Raw genomic sequence first — 21,097 nt, 5'->3', positions numbered from 1 at the left:
TGATTGTTGGGTGATCTTTAATCCTTTATTTTCTTCCAGATTTCTCAAATAACATAGGTGTGACAGTGAATAAAGTACATTTATACAGACAAATAAAATGGTCTGTGTGATCTGTGTTACATTATTGATTTCTTTAAACTTTATTCCAAAACATTATGAGGACCTTGAAGGTAAGTATAGTTACTAATATTATAATCATCTTTTAATTTTCCTCCAGAAATCCCTAGATGTCCAAATTATGACTGTGAAATAGGTGCAATTAGACAAACATATAAAGTGATCTACTTTTTCTATATTAAGTTATTAGTTACTTTAACCTATATTGCAGAGCATTATAAAGGGTAAAGATACCGTGATGGTGATCCATTCAACTAGGTGAGTATATAAAAATTAATAAATTACACGGAATGTGTGATAATTGGGTCAAATATACTTCTAACCCATACATTATACATTAGGTTGATATAGTGAGACAGCATATGTATGTTAAGAAAAACTTCCTATGTAAGACGATCAACCTTTGCCGATATGCTTTATAGTGATAAACGTGAAAAAAACAAACTAAAATATAAAGGGTAAAGCCATAAAATTGTGCAATATAAATCAAAAAGAATAGTCATAAAGGTTACTATTGATATCATAGTGTATCTAAATATCTTATTAACCAGTATAGATCCTTTCTATGGCTATAAGATATCTACAGGTTAGAGTGAAGGTATTGTTAGACACTTCAATCCAAAAACACTGTACAATCACTATGATCATTCAGACCATATGGTACCATACTGCCCATTAAGAAAATTTGTCTAGTCTCCTTCCGTAACAATTCATTGGTAATATCTCCCCCTCTCAGACCTAGATTAGCTTGTTCCATAGCAAAGGCTGTTAACATCTTGGGATCACTGCGATGGAATTTTAAAATATGTTTAGCCACCACTGTTATTTGTTTTAAATTGGCCTTATCATTGGCCGCCCTTTTTATATTCCCTATGTGCTCCAAAACTCGCTTCTTAAAAGGTCTGCTCGTCATTCCTTTATACTTCAAATTACACAGACAGGAGAGGCAGTAGATAACATTGACTGAATTACAATTTAGATATTTCGAGATCTTCCAAATTTTTCCAAATTTATCTCTGTATTCTTAAGTTTGATGCATATTGGGACAAGCCTTGCATGAACCACACTTAAAAAAGCCCTTGGGAATATTGGAAATCCTTTTCCTTGGCGTTAAAAAGCTATGGACTAAGTGATCCCTCAAATTCCTCAATCGTCTCCATGTGATGGAAACTCTATCTTTCAATGTTTGTCTGAGATCATTGTCCAATTGTAAAACGTGCCCAATGTTTCTGTAAGATTTGTGTAATGGCTCGCCACTCTGAGCAAAAGGTTCCTATTACTCTCAATTTGGAGTTCTTTAGTCCCATTGAACTTTTATTGGTATTTTGGTGTATCAAGGTGTCCCTCTTTAATTTGGATACATTTTTTTCCGCCGTCTGGATGGAGTTAAAGTTATAACCTCTTTTTATTAATCTGCATTTTAATTCAGCCGATCTTTGTTTACAAACATGTTCATCCGAACAGTTTCTTTTGGTTCTTAATAATTCAGCTTTTGGGATTCCCTTAATAACTGACAGATAATTAGAGCTAGATGCGTGTAATAAACTGTTTGTGGCCGTTATTTTTCTATACATATCAGTTTGTAATCTACCGTCACTAGTTTTAGAGATTGTTAAATACAAAAAGTTGATTGCCACATCTTGTATCTCTGATGTTAATTTTAAATTAAGCTCATTATTATTCAAAGTATCAGTAAATTCCTGAAATAGTTTAGCATCCCCATCCCAAAGGATGATCACGTCATCTATGTATCTTAACCACAATAATATGTGGTCGGTGGTCAGAGACACAAAAGATGTATTATCCAAATTGGATAACATTACAGTTAACCCTACTACCAAGCTGGCGTCATATGATATAGAGGCATTTCTGATCATCCTATTACAATTTGTTCTTATGAAGAATTATTTCCTATTTGAAGAGAAATTTTATCTGCAAATTAGGGGGACTGCGATGGGAACAGCTTGCGCTCCCACCTATGCCAATCTATACCTAGGCTGGTGGGAGAAAGAAGTAGTTTTCACCCAGCAGAATGAAAAATTTACCAACCACATATTATTGTGGTTAAGATACATAGATGACGTGATCATCCTTTGGGATGGGGATGCTAAACTATTTCAGGAATTTACTGATACCTTGAATAATAATGAGCTTAATTTAAAATTAACATCAGAGATACAAGATGTGGCAATCAACTTTTTGGATTTAACAATCTCTAAAACTAGTGACGGTAGATTACAGACTGATATGTATAGAAAAATAACGGCCACAAACAGTTTATTACACGCATCTAGCTCTCATTATCCGTCAGTTATTAAGGGAATCCCAAAAGCTGAATTATTAAGAACCAAAAGTAACTGTTCGGATGAACATGTTTGTAAACAAAGATCGGCTGAATTAAAATGCAGATTAATAAAAAGAGGTTATAACATTAACTCCATCCAGACAGCGGAAAAAAATGTATCCAAATTAAAGAGGGACACCTTGATACACCAAAATACCAATAAAAGTTCAATGGGACTAAAGAACTCCAAATTGAGAGTAATAGGAACCTTTTGCTCAGAGTGGCGAGCCATTACACAACTCTTACAGAAACATTGGCATGTTTTACAATTGGACAATGATCTCAGACAAACATTGGAAGATAGAGTTTCCATCACATGGAGATGATCGAGGAATTTGAGGGATCACTTAGTCCATAGCTTTTTAACGCCAAGGAAAAGGATTTCCAATATTCCCAAGAGCATTTTTAAGTGTGGTTCGTGTAAGGCTTGTCCCAATATGCATCAAACTAAAGAATACAGAGAAAAATTTGGAAGATCTCAAAATATCTAAATTGAAATTCAGTCAATGTTATTTACTGCCTCTCCTGTCCGTGTAATTTGAAGTATATAGGAATGACGAGCAGACCTTTTAAGAAGCGAGTTTTGGAGCACATAGGGAGTATAAAAAGGACGGCCAATGATAAAGCCAATTTAAAACAAATAACAGTGGTGGCTAAACATTTTTTAAAATTCCATCACAGTGATCCCAAGATGTTAACAGCCTTTGCTATGGAACAAGCTAATCTAGGTCTGAGAGAGGGGGATATTACCAATGAATTACTACGGAAGGAGACTAGACAAATTTTCTTAATGGGCAGTATGGTACCATATGGTCTGAATGATCATAGTAATTATACAGTGTTTTTGAATTGAAGTGTCTAACAATACCTTCACTCTAACCTGTAGATATCTTATAGCCATAGAAAGGATCTATACTGGTTAATAAGATATTTGGATACACTATGATATCAATAGTAAACTTTATGACTATTCTTTTTGATTTATATTGCACAATTTTATGGCTTTACCCTTTATATTTTAGTTTGTTTTTTTCACGTTTATCACTATAAAGCATATCGGCCAAGGTTGATCGTCTTACATAGGAAGGTTTTCTTAACATACATATGCTGTCTCATTATATCAACCTAATGTATAATGTATGGGTTAGAAGTATATTTGACCCAATTATCACACATTCCGTGTAATTTATTAATTTTTATATACTCACCCAGTTGAATGGATCACCATCACGGTATCTTTACCCTTTATAATGCTCTGCAATATAGGTTAAAGTAACTAATAACTTAATATAGAAAAAGTAGATCACTTTATATGTTTGTCTAATTGCACCTATTTCACAGTCATAATTTGGACATCTAGGGATTTCTGGAGGAAAATTAAAAGATGATTATAATATTAGTAACTATACTTACCTTCAAGGTCCTCATAATGTTTTGGAATAAAGTTTAAAGAAATCAATAATGTAACACAGATCACGCAGACATTACATAAAGACTGACATATTTAGTAAAGTTATGAAGATTTTCCCACATAGATGTATAAGATCAATATCGCCAGTCAATATGGCTTGTAGGAATTAAATTAACAAATTTACTCCCCGTTTATAACAAACACATAATCTGGTAATTCCATCCATACATGTTCAGTTAAGAATCTCTTATATGATATAGTTTAGTTGTATCAGTTCAATTCCAGCCGATCGGTGAAAGAATATAGCTATATCCGTTGTTAGTCTGGCACCCTTGGTTACCAAAACGTTGCTAAGGAAGTAGTCATCAAAGGGGAGGGCTCTTCACTTCAAATAGCTTACCAAGCCGTGAATTCGGCTTGCCTCGTTAAAGCTAATAGCGAAACGCGCGTCGGCGGACGCCGCGATCGCTGCTCAGTTTTCTCTTATGTATACCGATTAAGTCCTAAGTCCTAAAGTGCAGATGTTAGTTGACCAATCATTAGTTTAGCGTTATTTTGCCTTGTTAAATGTGGAGGCATAATAGTGTAGCGATAGAATAGAGGCTAGTGGGAGTAGACTGATTACAATGTAACAAACCCCAGCCTCACTGAGTGGATTAACCCTAGAAGGTTTTGCAGGCAGTTATATAGTGTGACAATAAAGAATCAAGACTGCTTCTATCTATATCCTAGCTATCAAACACTAGACACTTCATGTTATTTGAATAGGAGTACCTGAAAAGGGAATAATCCAATTATGAGTATAGGACTGATATATATTTGTTCAATTTATATTAAATAGATTACAGAGGAGTTATCATAAGACCTATTAGCCCTATTAAGCATCATTATTAATGATCAATTATATGTCAAATGTGTTTAACTAATCCATCTGTCTTATAATATTGAGCTCAAGTTGAGTAATATCAACCATGTATCATTGAGGTGAATTATTACAACAGAGGACAATCAGTATTCAGCAATAGGGGAATCATTTAAGAACAACATTTTCTTGATATATATCAAACATAGGAATTTATATCCTAATAAAGTAAACATTTTTTTCTGAGCAGGATAGCGGTTAGACAAGGAATTATTGTCTATTTTATCAGCATTTTTGTTAATCTCAGTGTTTCAATCCATTGCATCTTTTAATATTTCGCTACTAGACCAATTTTAAATCAATTTAATTAATAAAGAATAATTTTAATGATTTCAGTACACAGCAACACAAAATATACGTTTATGCTGTTTCCATTCTGAGTGCCCCAGATGATCATTCTCTTTTCTCTTTTGATAATTTGGATCAGTACTTGTAAAATGATCGGGTGCACCCTTCCTCGTTAGATACAATACATTTTCAAGCCAAACTGGTATTATAATCAGAGGAAGATGAATGGAGAGCTTGGTGCAGTCTTAACTCTTTGTCAAATAAATATTGTATCTTATTCAAAGCAGCTGCTTGTTTTCTAACTTTAGCTGCAATATAATGTCTTCTTTGAGTAAACATCCTTTTTAATTCAACATATTTACTAATCATTTCCACTCCTTTAGTTGTCCATGACTCCAACGTCCTTTGCTAAAATCTCAGTTAGTATAAATCCTCTCATATGGAACTTTGTTGCTTTGAACAAATGTTACATTTTGTTCCTGTACACTTATTCATTATTAGTCATGCTTGTATGTGATTTCTGATATTTAGATTTTACAGGAATATATTGGCACTTCTTACCTAAATAATAAATATACGCACTTATTGAATATATGTTTACAAATTAATTTGAGTATTTTTTTTAATGGTTCTATTTTTTTCCAATCATACATGAAAATATTAAATTTTTTACTCAAATTGTGACATCAATTAGTTTTTATAATTCATATAATGAGATAGTTGTTATATTTATAATCTGTAAACCCATCTCATTATTAGCTTACCCTATTCCCACATGTATTACCCACACTAATGCACCCTCACAACTGTCACAGCTGTCCCAATCTATACTTTGAACCACACTCGCTCCTCTTGTATCAGCTGTGCCCAATTTGAATTAGCGCTCTTTAATGAGCGGGGCTCTCGCTACCCTTTGCTTTCGTGTCTACATTTATTTTGTCTACCTTGTCCACCCCCACATTTTAGGTGAAAAAAATGTCTTTACTCTGATGTTTCAGTTCTTTAATTGGACCTATATTTAAGGACATACAAACAACACCTAAGCACATAGGCATTACATACCCACAGTACCATTAATCCCTCAGTGACAACACCTGGTACAATTAAAGTCCAAGCTTAATAAAAAAGTTAGTATTAAAAAAAAGAAGTTAAAATCAAGATATCATTAGAGAACATACAAATTGTTGGAGTCATTAATCACATAGTAGAAATAAAGCAATAAGTTTAGCATGTATATCACACATGCCAGTTAATTAAGGGGAGGAGGTAGCATTCACATTTTTCACAAGTATATCTAAAATCAAGTAAATGCTTTACTGCATATAAATCTGCAAACAAACAAAGTTAAAATGTGTATGATACAGCTATAAGTACAAATGTTAGCTAATTTTTGAAATGAGGAAGTATTTTCATATTTCAAGAATATACTCAAAACAAATGCATCACAACATATAGATACGCAAACAATTCACATTATTTTTAATCAAGCCAAGCTAAAATCTGTATATTGTCATCATGATATCAAGGCCAGCAACTAAAGCAATACAAGTTATATTTAATTAAAGAAATGCAACAAACTAACTAATAAATACATAATAAAGCATAGTTTAATATTGAGCAGCATAATTAATTAGCTGCTAGTTATTTAATGAAAGGAAAGAATATTTTCAGGTTTCCAAAATTTAACTCAAACAAAATAAATGCATTACAGCATTTGAATCTGCAACCAAACAGACATTCCACATTTATATTGATCTAAGACAAACTAACACTTGTATATTGTCATCATAGCATAAAGTGTATTGCATAAATGAATGCAATAGACCAGTTGAGAAGTAATTGTATTGACTGGTTCATACAGCGCAACAATTAAACATACTTATAAAGAACCTGCTAAATTGATTTTTTTTTTTCTATAGCTATGATAGAAAATCATTCTCTGCACAATTTTTCATTAAAATGTCACCATGTCAGCTGACCTATGCTCAACTCCCCAGCAACACTGGTCAGCAATGTTAACAGCAGTCCTAACGCTTACCAGGCCAGAGAAGGGTCCTTCTGTGCATGCAATTGTTCATGAGAAATAGTCTTCCCTGTGCTTGGGAAGTTTCGCCAGACAGACATTGAAAGCTATTATCCACAGGAAGGGCTTTATAAATAGGGAGAAGCTCTAAATCCGATGAAGATTCCCATTTTCGCTGGGTTTTAAGGCTTTTCTCTATTTGACAAATAGACTCAATAGTTTGATTATGTGCAGCATAAGTAATCAGCTGTTAGTTAATAAGTGAAAGGAGGGAGTATTTTCATGTTCGAAAGATATGCCCAAAACACATGCATCACAGAATATAAATCTGCAAACAAAGAAACATTCCCCATGTATATCGAACCAGGACAAACTAACATTTGTTTTTTTGTTAACACAGGGCATTATTTATCAAGGATCATTTTTTTTTTAAATCAACAATTTTGTATGATTTTTTTTTGTTGGATTTGAAACAGCAATTTGACTAAAGGCAAAACACTCTAATGACTTGCCTCTATGTATGGTATCTGATGGTATGTCCCTACTGGTCTCCATGTGTTCCATGCAATTTTTGTAATTTATCTTATTCATAATGTAGTGTTGGAGCTTATCCTTTTTAAGGGTGATTAACTGTGCAATATTCTTTGCAAATCTATTGCATTGTTCTGTCATATGAAAAGAGTAACATTACACATGTTAGAGCTAATGTAGCGTTTGTAGCAAATCCAGCAATTAGGTTCAATATTTGTACTTGGAGAAACCGCTTTGTGCTGCATGGGGTAAATGTAATATGCACACTGTGATTTAGAGCTGGGAGGGGGCATGACCTAGCCCAAATCTGTAATGTAGTGCAAAAATAGAGCAATCCGGAAAGTGTGCAGTATGTAAGATGATATGTCCTGCCTGCAGCACAATGTTTGCCGTGCACTCCTTGCAGTGCAACATGGTTTGGTCGGCTGCAAATTCTGAACTTTTACACAAAATTTGCATCTAACTCTAAATCAGCCTATTATATACATTAGTGTCTGAAGTCATGTCCTTGTAGCCATTTCTTATTGTCACAAATGCAGGTGCAACAAAAAATTATGTACAAGATTACACACATTATTTAAAAAAAGAACAGGTGAATTTGACGTCAACAGCAGAGGTCTAACAAACATCACATCAAATAACAGGTTGACAGACATCTCAGGAACTGAAAGCTCTCTTGGGTAAACACGGGAAAACTTGACAGATACAACAATACAGATGCAGGTAGATTCAGAAATATATAAAAGAAATGTTCACAGATTGCAGATGTTTAACAGTTAGACGGTAAGTCCAGGGTTTATTCAGTATCGGCAAACACAGAACAGTAGAAATTAGCAATAAACACAGTCCAAGGAGAGAAGACATTGTAAGGGAGTGAAGAAATCGGCGACGTCATAAAACAACAGACAGGTTAATACACAGAACCTACGGTACATTGGCAAAATCACAGGTTGCAGCAGACCCGGAGTAAATAAGGGGGGCGGTTACTGGGGGCCCCTGGAGCAACTGTGGCTTGTAATGTGACATGACATAGACTTGCAGCATGTGCTCAACATCCATCTTCAACATGTTGAAGGGATAAGACTACATGGAGTGTAGGGAGCCAGGTGCCACTCGACATAGTTCTGGATACTGTACTAGTTAGAGGGTGGAATCTTATCCCCCAGCAAGTAATGATGTCACTACACTGCCAGTGTAGAGGAGCCAGGAGAAAATGGTAAGTGCTTGGTTCAATTCTGTGGATTACACTGCTGCTCTTATGTCTGGTAAAAATAATAGTTTGTTGAACCAAAAGGATTGTTGGGGTCCATTTGCAAATCCCATGAAGGAAATAATAATTAGAAATATTTCTCTGTCGGAAGTTTTTATAAGGTATTTAAGGTCTAATGCATACTGTCCATTAATAATAATGTAGATATGAGCTGTGAGTTAGAATTTAGAAATATCTTCATTAGATATGTAATTCACAGATAATTGTATAATTCATGTATATGGGCAATCTGTCTTATTCTATTATATATGTCCAAAATACATTTGTATAGTGTATTTATGCTGTGCAGCAAATGTAAAATGGAATTACAGTGTAAATCAAAGAAGTATTAAATTATCAAATAAGTATAAGATAGCACAGAGTTTCCATAGGGCTCTGCATTTCATGATATAATACAGCCTGGGATCGGATTTCAAATGGCTAAATTGTCTGTTTTTGTATCATGTTTTAAAAATTACAATTAAAAAAAAAAAATCAACTGAAAGCTGCTCTACTTTTGTTATTGTCTCAGAGCCATGTGCTGTAAAGGAAACCGACATGAAGCAAAATAATATACAGCTGAGATATGGAAGGAATCAGAAGCTGTATAGTGAACATGGTGACACAGTTTCATTTGCTTGTTTAAATGCATATGATTCTCCTCCTGGCACTAATATGAGAGCAACGTGTGACCAGGGAGTGCTGCAGTATCCTAAATGCTTCAAAAAAGGCAAGTACCATTGACAGAAGGTAATGAAAGGGGAAAAAATGCATAAACATGGACATGCTCCTGTGCCACTGAGAGGTTCCAATAGTCTTACAGATTTACAATACTTACTACCTTAGTGCAAATAGCACCCATGTGCTGTAACTATCAAGTAATAAGCACTCTTTTAACAGTCTACTGCAAGAATATGAAATATCATGCCTTTTATATTTTTATAGCCAGTTGTCAAGGTGGAAATTTAGAAGTGGGGTATGGAAAATGTAAGTGAATGGATGTTGATGATTTTACAATCAAAGCAATAAGGAAAGTGATGGCATGGCATACCACCATATACTGGCCACTTCAATCACTGTTTATAGCGGTGGTAGTCAGCACATCAATGCTGATTACCCCAACAATACTTACCAAGACGTGGTCACAACGAACGGCTCCTTCACCGACCAGGCTCCAGGACGACTGATGTCACCACTGACTGCAAGGCATCGCGACGAATGAAGAAGCCGGCGACAGTTAACGATGTCACTGGTGACGCGGACGATGTTATCGGTGCTGCTAAGGGGGTAATGTAAGTATGCGGGCATGGACAATGTACTTAGCGCCGTCACCCGTGACGTCATCAACTCTCGCCGGCTTCTTCATTCGTCGCAATGCCTTGCAGTCGGTGGTGACATAATGTTCTGGATCCTGGTCAGTGAAGGAGCCGTTCGGTGTGACCATGTTGGGGTAAGTCTTGTCGGAATAATCGCCTTCATTATTCCATACCCCACCCATTTATAGCATATTTCTGTTACTTGCACGTAGTTATTAAGCAAGTGTTCTAGTAAGTGTATGAATTGCCCTAGATCCCTTTCACATTAATCTACATTTGCTCTTTTGAGGGTCATAGCCTGGAGGTAATTTATAACTATTAGTTCTACCACTTTCATATGAGAGAATATTACTGGCAAGATACTAGCCAGTCCGAGTTATTTTACACTCAAGGAATTTTTTTTTCCTTTTTACACTTTATTTACACATTGTACATGTTCAGGAATCATAGGCAACCATATAATGTATGTGGGAAACGCCTCATTGAAAGGTCAGCAGTTGTGGACTATGGTAATCATACTTTCTCTAAGCTGCAGTTTTCTGCAATGTGAATTTTTGCAGGATTTTGCAGAAATAGCCGCACAGATCACCATGGTGAGCACAGACACTCAAGTGCCCCTGTATCTGATCAATGGCCAGCCTACAGCTGTGCACGACACTCCAGTCAATGAAGATGATGGAGAGTTCATTATTGTGGAGAGCTGTCAATTTTTTCTCTATCTGGATGCAAAGTAAATGCCCACTCAAGCAGAAAGTACTATTTTTGCCTAATTAGTTTGAACTGTATAGAGAGGAAAATAGTGCTAGATTTTAAAAAAGAAATGTTTTGGGTTTTTTTGATTTTCACTAAAACTACCTAAGAAAAACTGATAATATACCCTAAAAATGCAAAGCATTACACCTGAACATTAAACATTGACTCCTGCCTGCTACACCAAAGAATAATAAACAGTAACATGACTAATAGTAATAGAATGCCAAATAATGCTTAGCTGCAGAAATGTGCTCAATAATTGCCCAGCAAGATATAATGGTGCTTATTTATAGGTGGATGCATATGAAATAAACACTTCATGAAAAAAAAAATGTGTATGAGCATTTCCACGTTGCAATTTTAACACTGCTGTATACAATATTTGATCAGAAATGTTGTCAGCAGCTAATTTCATATTTGAACTAAATGAATTTGTTTGGCAAAAGTTGCACCAAAGGACCAGTTTGGGGATTAAGAAAAAGTCCCCAGGGGGTAAATGTATTAAAGTCCGGTTTCTTCAACTCGCCGGGAATTCGCAAGTTGACACCTAAAATTTAAAGCGGCGCTGGCTTGTAAAGGCAGCACTTGCCTTTACAAGCCAGCGCCGCTTTAAATTTTAGCTGTCAACGCACCGGGAATCGGCGAGTTGAAGAAACCAGACTTTAATACATTTACCCCCAGGTGTTGTTATGTTTTAATGAACCATTATAGATTCACATATCTCTGGTAGGCACAATCCTGGTGCTAATAAATTTCATTGTAATGAAGAAAATATAAATAAAATGTTTTGTGTATGTTGTCATGCCGCTAGTGTATATATGTGTAATATGAACTAGCACTACAAGTTAGCATTTTATTTTCATGCATCCACGCTTATCGCTTTACTTATTAGGCAAGCAATGGTTTTGGAATGCCACATATATTAATTGGATATCTAGTAAATGAGAGGTTTGCTATTGCTAGGAGGTAGGGAATGTGTTTATCTATCAAGTCTGTCTATTGATTTTGGTTTCCTCAGAGAAATATTATTTTAGTATATTGAGATAATCTGCAGACCACTTTCCTATGTATCTTCCACTCTGTCACATCAATAATAACATTTTAAATGTTGCTAAAATTGATGGTGCCCATGTCGTTACAACACCTAAACCTATACATCCAAAAGGGATCTTCCCATATAAAAAATACACAAAATGAAAGTTTCTTGTGCTACACATCAGGTAAATCCTGAGCTGGAGTAGGAGGGATTGACTAGAAATTGTATTCCAAATTCAAGTAAACTAATAGAAGAATTTGGAGCATTTCACAAGAACAAAAAATAATGGGCCTGATTCATTAATGAAAGTAAAGCAAAAAAAAATAGTAACTCTTCACCCTGGCAAAACCATGTTGCATTGAAGGGGGAAGTAAATTTAAAATGTGGGGACAGATTTATAATTGGCGCAGGGCATTTCCTAGATCAACTTTAAATTTCAGTGTAAAAATAAAGCTATTGTCACGGGCACTAGGAGTCTTTACCCAGGGATCACCAGGTGATGGACTTACCAGAGCAGTATAGATGGTAATATGGTACTCTGGTAGCGGGGTGATCACGGAACAGGAGACAGCAAATGGTAGAGAATGCTCGTGAAAGTCTATGACTAGCAGCACTGGTAATATATAGGTAGTAGTACACGAGGAACTGAATGGACAAAGGGAACGTGAGGGTAGTCAGTGGTCTGCGGTAGCAAGTTGTACCACTGCTATAGTGAGGAGGAATGTCCAGAAGCAACGAGGAGGTGATGAGAGTCAGCGGTCTGCGATTAGCAAGTTGTACCGCTGTCTAGGTGAGGGAACGGAATCCATGTGGAGGTATCCGGGAAGTCAGTGGTCTGCGTTAGCAAGTTGTACCACTGCTATATGGAAGGATACTGAAACAGGAATCAGTGGTCTGCCTCTAGCAAGTTGTACCACTGAAATATATATGTGAGGAGGAGCACGGGGAGACAAATGTAAAGCAGAGTATACACGGGCACACTGAACTTGATCCCACGAAGATATGCACAAAGTAGTAATAACAGAGCAGCACTGCACTAATATACAAAGTCACAGGAACTATCCAGACTACAAGGTAACACAGTCAAATGATGGCAATAGTCTCAGTGGATAGGCAACTTCAGAGAAGAACAACTCAGTCCAGCAAGGTATGCAATACACGAGCACAGTCAATGATAAGTATGCATACCGTGGTTCAGAAGAGCAGGCTGTCAGAAAGGAGTGCAGAGATACCTGAGCTGCAGGAGGCCGGCAGGGTGCGGAGTCCCAGGGAAATGGAAGCGGTATCCAAGTAGGTGCAGCGCACAGGTAGGTAGACCAGCAACGATGGAACAATACTCAGGAAGCAGTAGTATATAGGACTGGTCACCTGGAGATCACTGAGGAGTATGAGCGGTATCCAAGTAGGTGCAGCGCACATGTAGGTAGACCAGCAACGATGGAACAATACTCAGGAAGCAGTAGTATTTAGGACTGGTCACCTGGAGATCACTGAAGAGTAGAAGCGGTATGGCAGAGAAGACAGCAGCGGAGCGTGATCCAATGCAGACAGGCGAGTTGACACAGGCAGGAACACTGTAGAAGCACGGAGAGCGGATCAGCTGGCTGCAGACACGAGTAGAACTGAAGGGTAGCGGCAAGCAGGACACTGCAGGTACACGGAGGTAGCGGATAGGAATCAGCTGGTGCAGTCACGAGGAAACACGGGAGAGTTGAGATGAGCAGGAACTGTTGAGCACGGAGGCAGCGGATAGGAATCAGCTGGAGCAGTCTCGATGAAACACAGGAGAGTTGAAATGAGTAGATAACTGTAGTGCACGGAGGCAGCGGATAGGAATCAGCTAATACAGTCACGATGAAACACAGGAGAGTTGAAGTGAGTAGATAACTGTAGTGTACGGAGGCAGCGGATAGGAATCAGCTAATACAGTCACGATGAAACACAGGAGAGTTGAAGTGGTCTGGAAACCACAGGAGAGTTGAAGTGGTCTGGAAACCACAGGAATCAGCTGGGCTGAACACACGAGGAAACACAGGAACACCTTCAGAGGCTCATGGGGAATGAGACTCCAAGATCAGGCAACGAGGTATAGACAGCAGGTGCTTTAAATAGAGAGTGTTGCCTGATCAGCCAATTAACTAAAAGGAACATGTACTGAAGGTTTGAAAGGGCTGCACATGCGCAGACCCTCAGGATGGTGGGCGGCCACGGTTCCTAAACACACGGGAAGAAGCACTCACAGTCTGGTGAGTGACAGCTATCAAGTATTTGTGTCCTACATGAAAAAACAGACAGTGTTTTCCTCATGTGCAAAATAATAAACTAATTTTCACCCCTCGAATTGCAACATGGTTTTGCCAGGTACAAAGTTTCTCATTTTTTTGCTTTACTTTCCTTAAGAATCAGGCTCAATGTATTGTGGCTTTTTAGAAGTCATTGACCTATTTACACTGCTGCCATATAAATTGTTGCATTAAGTGCTGCAGTTTAATTAGAACCTCTTGTCATTTTACAGGTTTTTGTTTATTACAATCAACAATAATGATTAGCAGTAACATCTATTACAATAAAAGCACAGTAGTTGAACTTGGAGAAACTATTGCATTTGAATGCAATGAAGGAATGTTTCCAGAAAATGGTCTACAAGCCAAATGTGAATGGAACGGCATACAATACCCTAAATGTATTGCTACAAGTAAGTGTTTGTTTGCATCATAGTGGCTGTATAATGCATACTGAGCAAAGGAATTGTGGTCACTAGACTAGAATACATGTGTTATATCTTAACCTATCCGTCCACCTATTTAATTTACAATCACTCTCTTATTTCATGTTTAGCTCTTGTCTAGTGCCACAATGTAAATGTAATGCATATCTGGGATTTTTTGATACATCATTTGCTTAATTTTTGTTTAAGTGTTGATATACTACTATTACTACTAATAATATTAGTCATAATAATAAAAATGTCAATGCTTTAGGTCCTTGAAACAATGCCTACATACCTGGATGGTAGCTCAAGAGTCATGGCTATGACATACTGTTGCCTTTATAAATACATATCGCACAAACTCCTCTATAGCTTTATTGAGAAATGAACTACTAAGTAGGGGAAGACACAGACTGGGCTTTTCACATTGCACAATTAAGTAGTATTGTATGTATGTGAGGAGTTATAAGGTCACTCCTGTCTTACAAGAATTTTCAACAATGTTTGCACTTTGGTATATTCATGTGCATGATGGGTAGTTCTATAACCCAAATGCTACAACGCTTCAACCCTTTATTGTTTCTTTTTTTTAAACATACAGGGCATGATTCATTATATGTACAATTCATATGTGGAATATAAAGACCCATCAGAAAAAAAAAGGATTAATTTATTGTCACCTGTTAATAGTAGTCATTAATAGAATAAACATTTTTTGTCATGAAATACATTTATCATGATGTCATTAATGTCTACTGTACATAAAATGCATTTTTACAGTTGCTCTTGATTGCAAAAACATGTTCCAACATGCATACGTAACTATCATCACTATCACTCTGCACTGACACCTGACCTGTAGCTGGTGCAAGTAGGACAAGAAATACACACATACCTGTGAGATCCCCAAAGCTTGAATCGGACACTACTATGTGCATTCAAGCTTGGTACGCCCTTACTGTACGTTGACTATATGCATACGCCCCTTAGCATTTTACGTTCCGTCCAAGTAATGGTACAATGTCACAAGTATCCTTTGTGCTTGTAGATGAATTGCATTTACACTTGTGTTAACTGGTGTGTAGTTCATTTCTGGGCATGTGCAGAGCAACGTAACACAAAATACTACATGCAACAATATTTATGTTTTTTTAGTAAAAGAGGCCCACAATGACTGCAAGAGTTTTTTATTACATTTGCGGGTGCCTATCGAGGTCAAAGTTAAATGAACAGAAACTTTGACTCTTTTTATCATAACTTTATAGCAAAAATGCACAGTATTCAAATATTTAAGCTAACACAAAACATCTATTTAAATATCATACAATAATACATATTCCAATGCAACAAAAGAACTGAAATCCAAGTTATACTTTGTTAATTAATACAAAATACATTTCTCCTAAAATAATATATTTTGCTAGCACTAACGCTTTTTATTAGTCTTTGGAACTCTTATTTTGTGGCTTCATATACTGCATCATATATTGTGATAATCACATTTGTTAAATATTAACTGTATTATCCTATCACCATGATGTCTCAAGGGATGCTTGTCAGGAACTTTTTTTGAGTGTAAGCAGGATTAGATTCCAGATGTTGATAACCTCTCCCTCTGGGACTAAGTAGCCCAATACTAAGATGACACATGTCATGTTACTACTAGCGAGGGAACCAGAATCACATGTGACAAGAATCATCTGCGCTCACTGCCCTTAACAGGATGAAATCTATCTTTTGAAAATTGAAGCAGTTATACAGGATGTCCAGCCTTCTTAAATTGTATATTGTCATTCAAAACTTAGCGCTACACCCTGTGTAAGACCAATGTGTCTAGTGAGGGAAATAAGAACATTAATCGGTATCTAAATGAAACAGAATGGATATGTACACTTATCGTAACTGTTTAAATTTGTTATTAGGTCTAAAAATCCAGAATTTTAATATTCCTCTAGAGACCTAATCATTTCAATCATACACCAAAAATAGTACCAATTTCCCAAGAGTCTTTAATATAACAGTCAGTTTATAAATTCCTACAAAAACTCTCCATAAAAACCATAAAATGGAAAACAATAACTAAAGCAAAGCTCTTGGTTAGTCTTAACAGTGCTTGAAAAAGATTAAGGGGCACATTTATCAATATTCACATAAAGTGAAAAGTAGTTTTCAATAATTATCGCAATGACAAGGATTAAAATATTTCTCACATTTATGTACAACCCTGCACAGAAACAGCAGTTCCGAAAAACTGCTGTTTCTGTGATGTAAAAAATCATACTTACCCCCCTCTTCGGAAGCGCTGTCTCCGGGTCTTCTCCTCGTTCTTTTCATTCTTCAATTGCGCATGTCCAGTTCCAAGAACTGCACATGCGCACAAAGATCCCCTCTCTGTCTCTGCAACTGTCGTTGCAGAGAGAGAGCGCTGAGTGACAGGGAGGGATCATGTGATTCCTCCACACATGCGCTGTCCAGCTCTGCTCTTCGGAGCTTCAGCTGGCGTACATTATCAAGACAAGTTTCCAAAAAAAATGTTTTTTCGGAACTTGTTAGATTTGAGCTGGGAGCAGTCACCATACTGTAGAATGGTGACTGCTCCCAAAAACGAAGAGGAGTGCAAAGCAGCAGATATCCATGATATCTGCTGTGATGCACCTTTCATAAATATCCGGAGGACACCCAGGGAGCTTAATTTCACGGTAAGTGCACGATAGTGCACTACCGTGCTTTCATAAATATGCCCCTAAATATGGATAGTCTGATCTTACTCAAAGTCCTGCTTGTTGTTGTTCCTGACTTGGCAGAGGCTTATTCTGGAATTCTGGAGTTCTTTAAATTTATGCACAGTGCTCAAATCTCTTTTTTTGGAAATGTTGTCCTAGCTGTGTCATATGTCCCTCATTGCTCCTGTGCGTTTTTTAGTTGGTGCTTTAATTTCCTTTCAGGTTTCCCCTTTAAATGCGTGTCAATGTATTCCACTGCAGACAGCAGTCTCCTTCTGAACAAACATGTATTATTGAGTATTGTCCTAAACCATTTTTATCAGCAGAATGTAAGCTGATTCTCCTGATTAGATTGAGTAATCACCTCTTCCTTTGTTGATGTTCTGTCCGCTTCCTTGTCCTTTGCTAAAATGGTGTTATTACACTGCGTTTGTTATTTTTAGACTTAGTGATTCACATCACTCTTAGTGGCCAAGAAATGCTGCTTGCCTCTTTTTTAGTCCACCAATATAATCTCCTGAATAGCTGGTTCTTTGAGGCAGAGTCTTCAGAACTGTAAACGTTCAAATGATTGATGGATTACAGTACAGTAATAGACCAGTCCACGAAAAGGTTGAAGTTCTGTTCTCAGCCACTGACAAGATCAATCTCTTGACTGTGTTACATTTATGGGTGACCTCATAGTGATGTGACTAAGTTCCCTTTAATATGTCCTGATTTTATCCACAGAAAAGTTGGGAGATATGGATATATGTTTAATGTAAAGTATTGTGTAGGTGGTAGGTCCGCTTTACATACACCACTGTGGTTTTACACCCAGATTCACTTTTAGAAAAACTTGTCATATGCAAGAATGGAAACCGGGATAGATAATTTTTCAACATGACAGGCTCAAACCACAAAATATATATAACTAAATGTTAATTTGCCCACTGACCGCCGTGTTTTGGTTTTGGTTTTGTATCTGGATTATCTTTGGGTTTTGGTTTTGGTTTTGCCAAAACCGCCCTTGCATGTTTTAGTTTTGGTTTGTTTTGCTTTTTTTGACAAACTGCCACTTTTTGGGCGAAAATCACATAATTTAGCTATTATTTTGTACCTACATTATTATTAACCTCAATAAGACTAATTTCCAGTCAATCTTTAGCACCTCACAGGTCATAATATGATTTTCATATACCTTTGCCCAAAAGACTGTGCCAGAGCTCACCCCCAAATAGTTGCCAGTGATCAGTGCTTCAACAGAAGTAATCGGCCTTGAATTTATTTTTCAAAGTCTCCACTCACATTGTATTGGGCCATAGCATTATTAATAGGCCTGGCAGTGTTCTTTAAAGTGTAGTGACATTGTATTGTTCCATCAATATGCATTCACATCAGTCAAGAGCAGATCAGGAGCACAAAGCAGCTGCTGGCACCAGTCATGATGATAGGAATGCCTCTATGTCATCTGCTAAAGCCTATGTTAAAGACTGAGGTGCATAGTGTTTTTAAAGTGAGGGAAACAAAAATGTAAAAAGACACAATTTTCCTTGGTAAATTAAAAAACACCTGTAATCAAGGCAGAGTTAACTGCAGAAAAAAAAAAAATTGCCAACATGCCATTACACACGCAGTGGCAAGGAAAGAGTCAGACGTTTTTGTATGACTGCTAGTTCTGTAACTTACCTTGAGGCATCTTCTTGTAAGTTCAGTCTTGACAATGCAAGACCTTGCAGCACGGTGCCTTTGCGGTGTTCTTCCACAGTTGTAAAACATACTACTCGGTTAACTGGCTGTATTTGTGTGTGTGTGTATATGTTAGGATTTTAGGCTGTAAGCTCCGAATGGGGTAGGGACTGATGTGAGATAACATAACTTATAACTATATCTTATAACTATCTACATAATTAAATAACTTATAACTCTAACATAACTTATAACTATATCTTATAACTATCTACATAACTAACCTACTTATAACTATATCTTGTAACTATCTACATAACTAACATAACTTATAATGGTTTATGCGTAGTTCTCATCTGCTCTGTACAGCGCAACACAATTACTGGCGCTATACAATTAGCTGCTGCTGATGAGGATGATGACAGGGACATGCAGGAGATGCTGTCTGTGGCTGGAACAATTTTTGGACTTTACCGCCATTCTCCAACAGCATGTAGGTGATTGCAGCTGCTACCACAATAATACAATATGCCCTGTCACCAACTGAAGCAAGAGGTGGTAACAGCGTGGAATTCCATCCTTTGTATGCTTAAGTGGATGGAGGAACAGCGAAAGGCCATCCACGTTTACTCTACACCCCATGGGAAAAAATTATAAATATTTTAGTCCAACGCAGTGAAGAATAATTTCAGTGTTTATGGTCCTGAAAGTAGCGATGCTCACTGACCCACGTGTTTTGGCTTTGGTTTTGGTTTTGGATCTGGATTACCTTTTGGGTTTTGGTTTTGTCAAAACTGCCCTTGCATGTTTTGGTTTTGGTTTTGTTTGGTTTTGTTTTGCTATTTTTTACAAAATTCCATTTTTTGGGCTAAAAAAACCATAATTTAGGTATTATTTTATACCTACCCTAACAAAGGGAGGCATTTATCTGACAAGATGCAGAGAAAGTATACAAACAGAATAAAACATTGGCGCAGTTATGCACCTAGATTGAGATTAAACCAGGTAAAGACTTATGTATAGTTTAAAGTTTTGTTAATTTAAATGATTTTGAAAGCTCCTTCCTCTCAGCAAACAGACAGGGTGTGTCTGTTAGTGCAAACAGAGCCAGTGATGGGTGTTTCCTTTTAAAGAGATAGTGGCTGCGTCACCTGCCCATCAAGCTAAGGCTGGGGGAGGAGTATCATGTATAAAAGCTTGATTGTGTTATTTGTTCAGTGAGACCAACGCTGCGGAAGCTGGCTGGACTTGAGATAGCTGGTCTATGTCTAGCTATCGTTTAGGGTCTCCAAGAATTGCTGTGAAATTCATACGGTGTCAAAACATTTTACCATCCTGACAATAAAGCTGCATAAAAAGAAGTTGTTCGCGTGTGCTTCAGCAGTAGCGGGCTCTTGCCACAAGTGGTGTCAGGAGTGGGATACTCCGGGAAGCCAGTTTCCACTACCCAACCAGCGCAGACGTCAACATGGAGGAAGTACTGAGAACCCTTGTGAATGTGGCTGCTGCGCAGCAACAACAGCAAGCTCAGATGCTACGAGTTGCCGAGGCACAGGTGGAAAACACAATGCTCTTAAGGGAAGAGTTAAGCCAGGTGAGGCATGACAGAAATGAACCACCTGGTCCTGTTCTCCAGAAAATGTCGCCAGGTGATGACATAGAAGCATATCTGGTGTCCTTTGAGAGACTTGCAAAAAGGGCAAAATGGCATCCTAAAGATTGGGCTGAGAGGCTGGCGCCATATCTGACTGGTGAAGCTCAACAAGCTTATATGGATCTAGATTAGGGCCTGGCCTCTGATTATTTGTGCCTAAAGTCTGAGATATTGGCTCGCATTGGAGTTTCTGGGCCAGGCCGAGCCCATCGATATCCCCAATGGCACTTTTATAAAGAAAAAACGGTCAGAGCGCAAGTGGCTGAGCTTTCTAAAGTTTTAAAGAAATGGCTGCAGCCTGAGGAGAATTAGCTTTCTCGGATTATTGAATTTCTGGTGATGGACTGTTCCG

At 37.3% G+C, this 21,097-nt stretch overlaps 1 protein-coding gene across 3 annotated transcripts in view; it reads left to right on the top strand.

The window, feature by feature from the left end:
• The window catches only part of LOC142099299 (complement factor H-related protein 1-like), a 213,356-nt gene that overhangs the window by 70,372 nt on the left and 121,887 nt on the right, over window positions 1-21,097 (top strand). For all 3 annotated transcript variants that reach the window (XM_075182621.1, XM_075182619.1, XM_075182620.1), the window contains 2 exons: window positions 9,418-9,615; window positions 14,506-14,685. In XM_075182621.1, the coding sequence (XP_075038722.1) occupies window positions 9,418-9,615; window positions 14,506-14,685 (378 nt within the window). The remainder of the gene's footprint in view (window positions 1-9,417; window positions 9,616-14,505; window positions 14,686-21,097) is intronic.

The sequence above is a fragment of the Mixophyes fleayi genome, chromosome 8 (assembly GCF_038048845.1).
Source record: "Mixophyes fleayi isolate aMixFle1 chromosome 8, aMixFle1.hap1, whole genome shotgun sequence".
Lineage (NCBI taxonomy): Eukaryota > Metazoa > Chordata > Amphibia > Anura > Limnodynastidae > Mixophyes > Mixophyes fleayi.
Note: the sequence above shows the minus strand (reverse complement) of the source record. Positions and strands in the feature narration are given on the sequence as shown.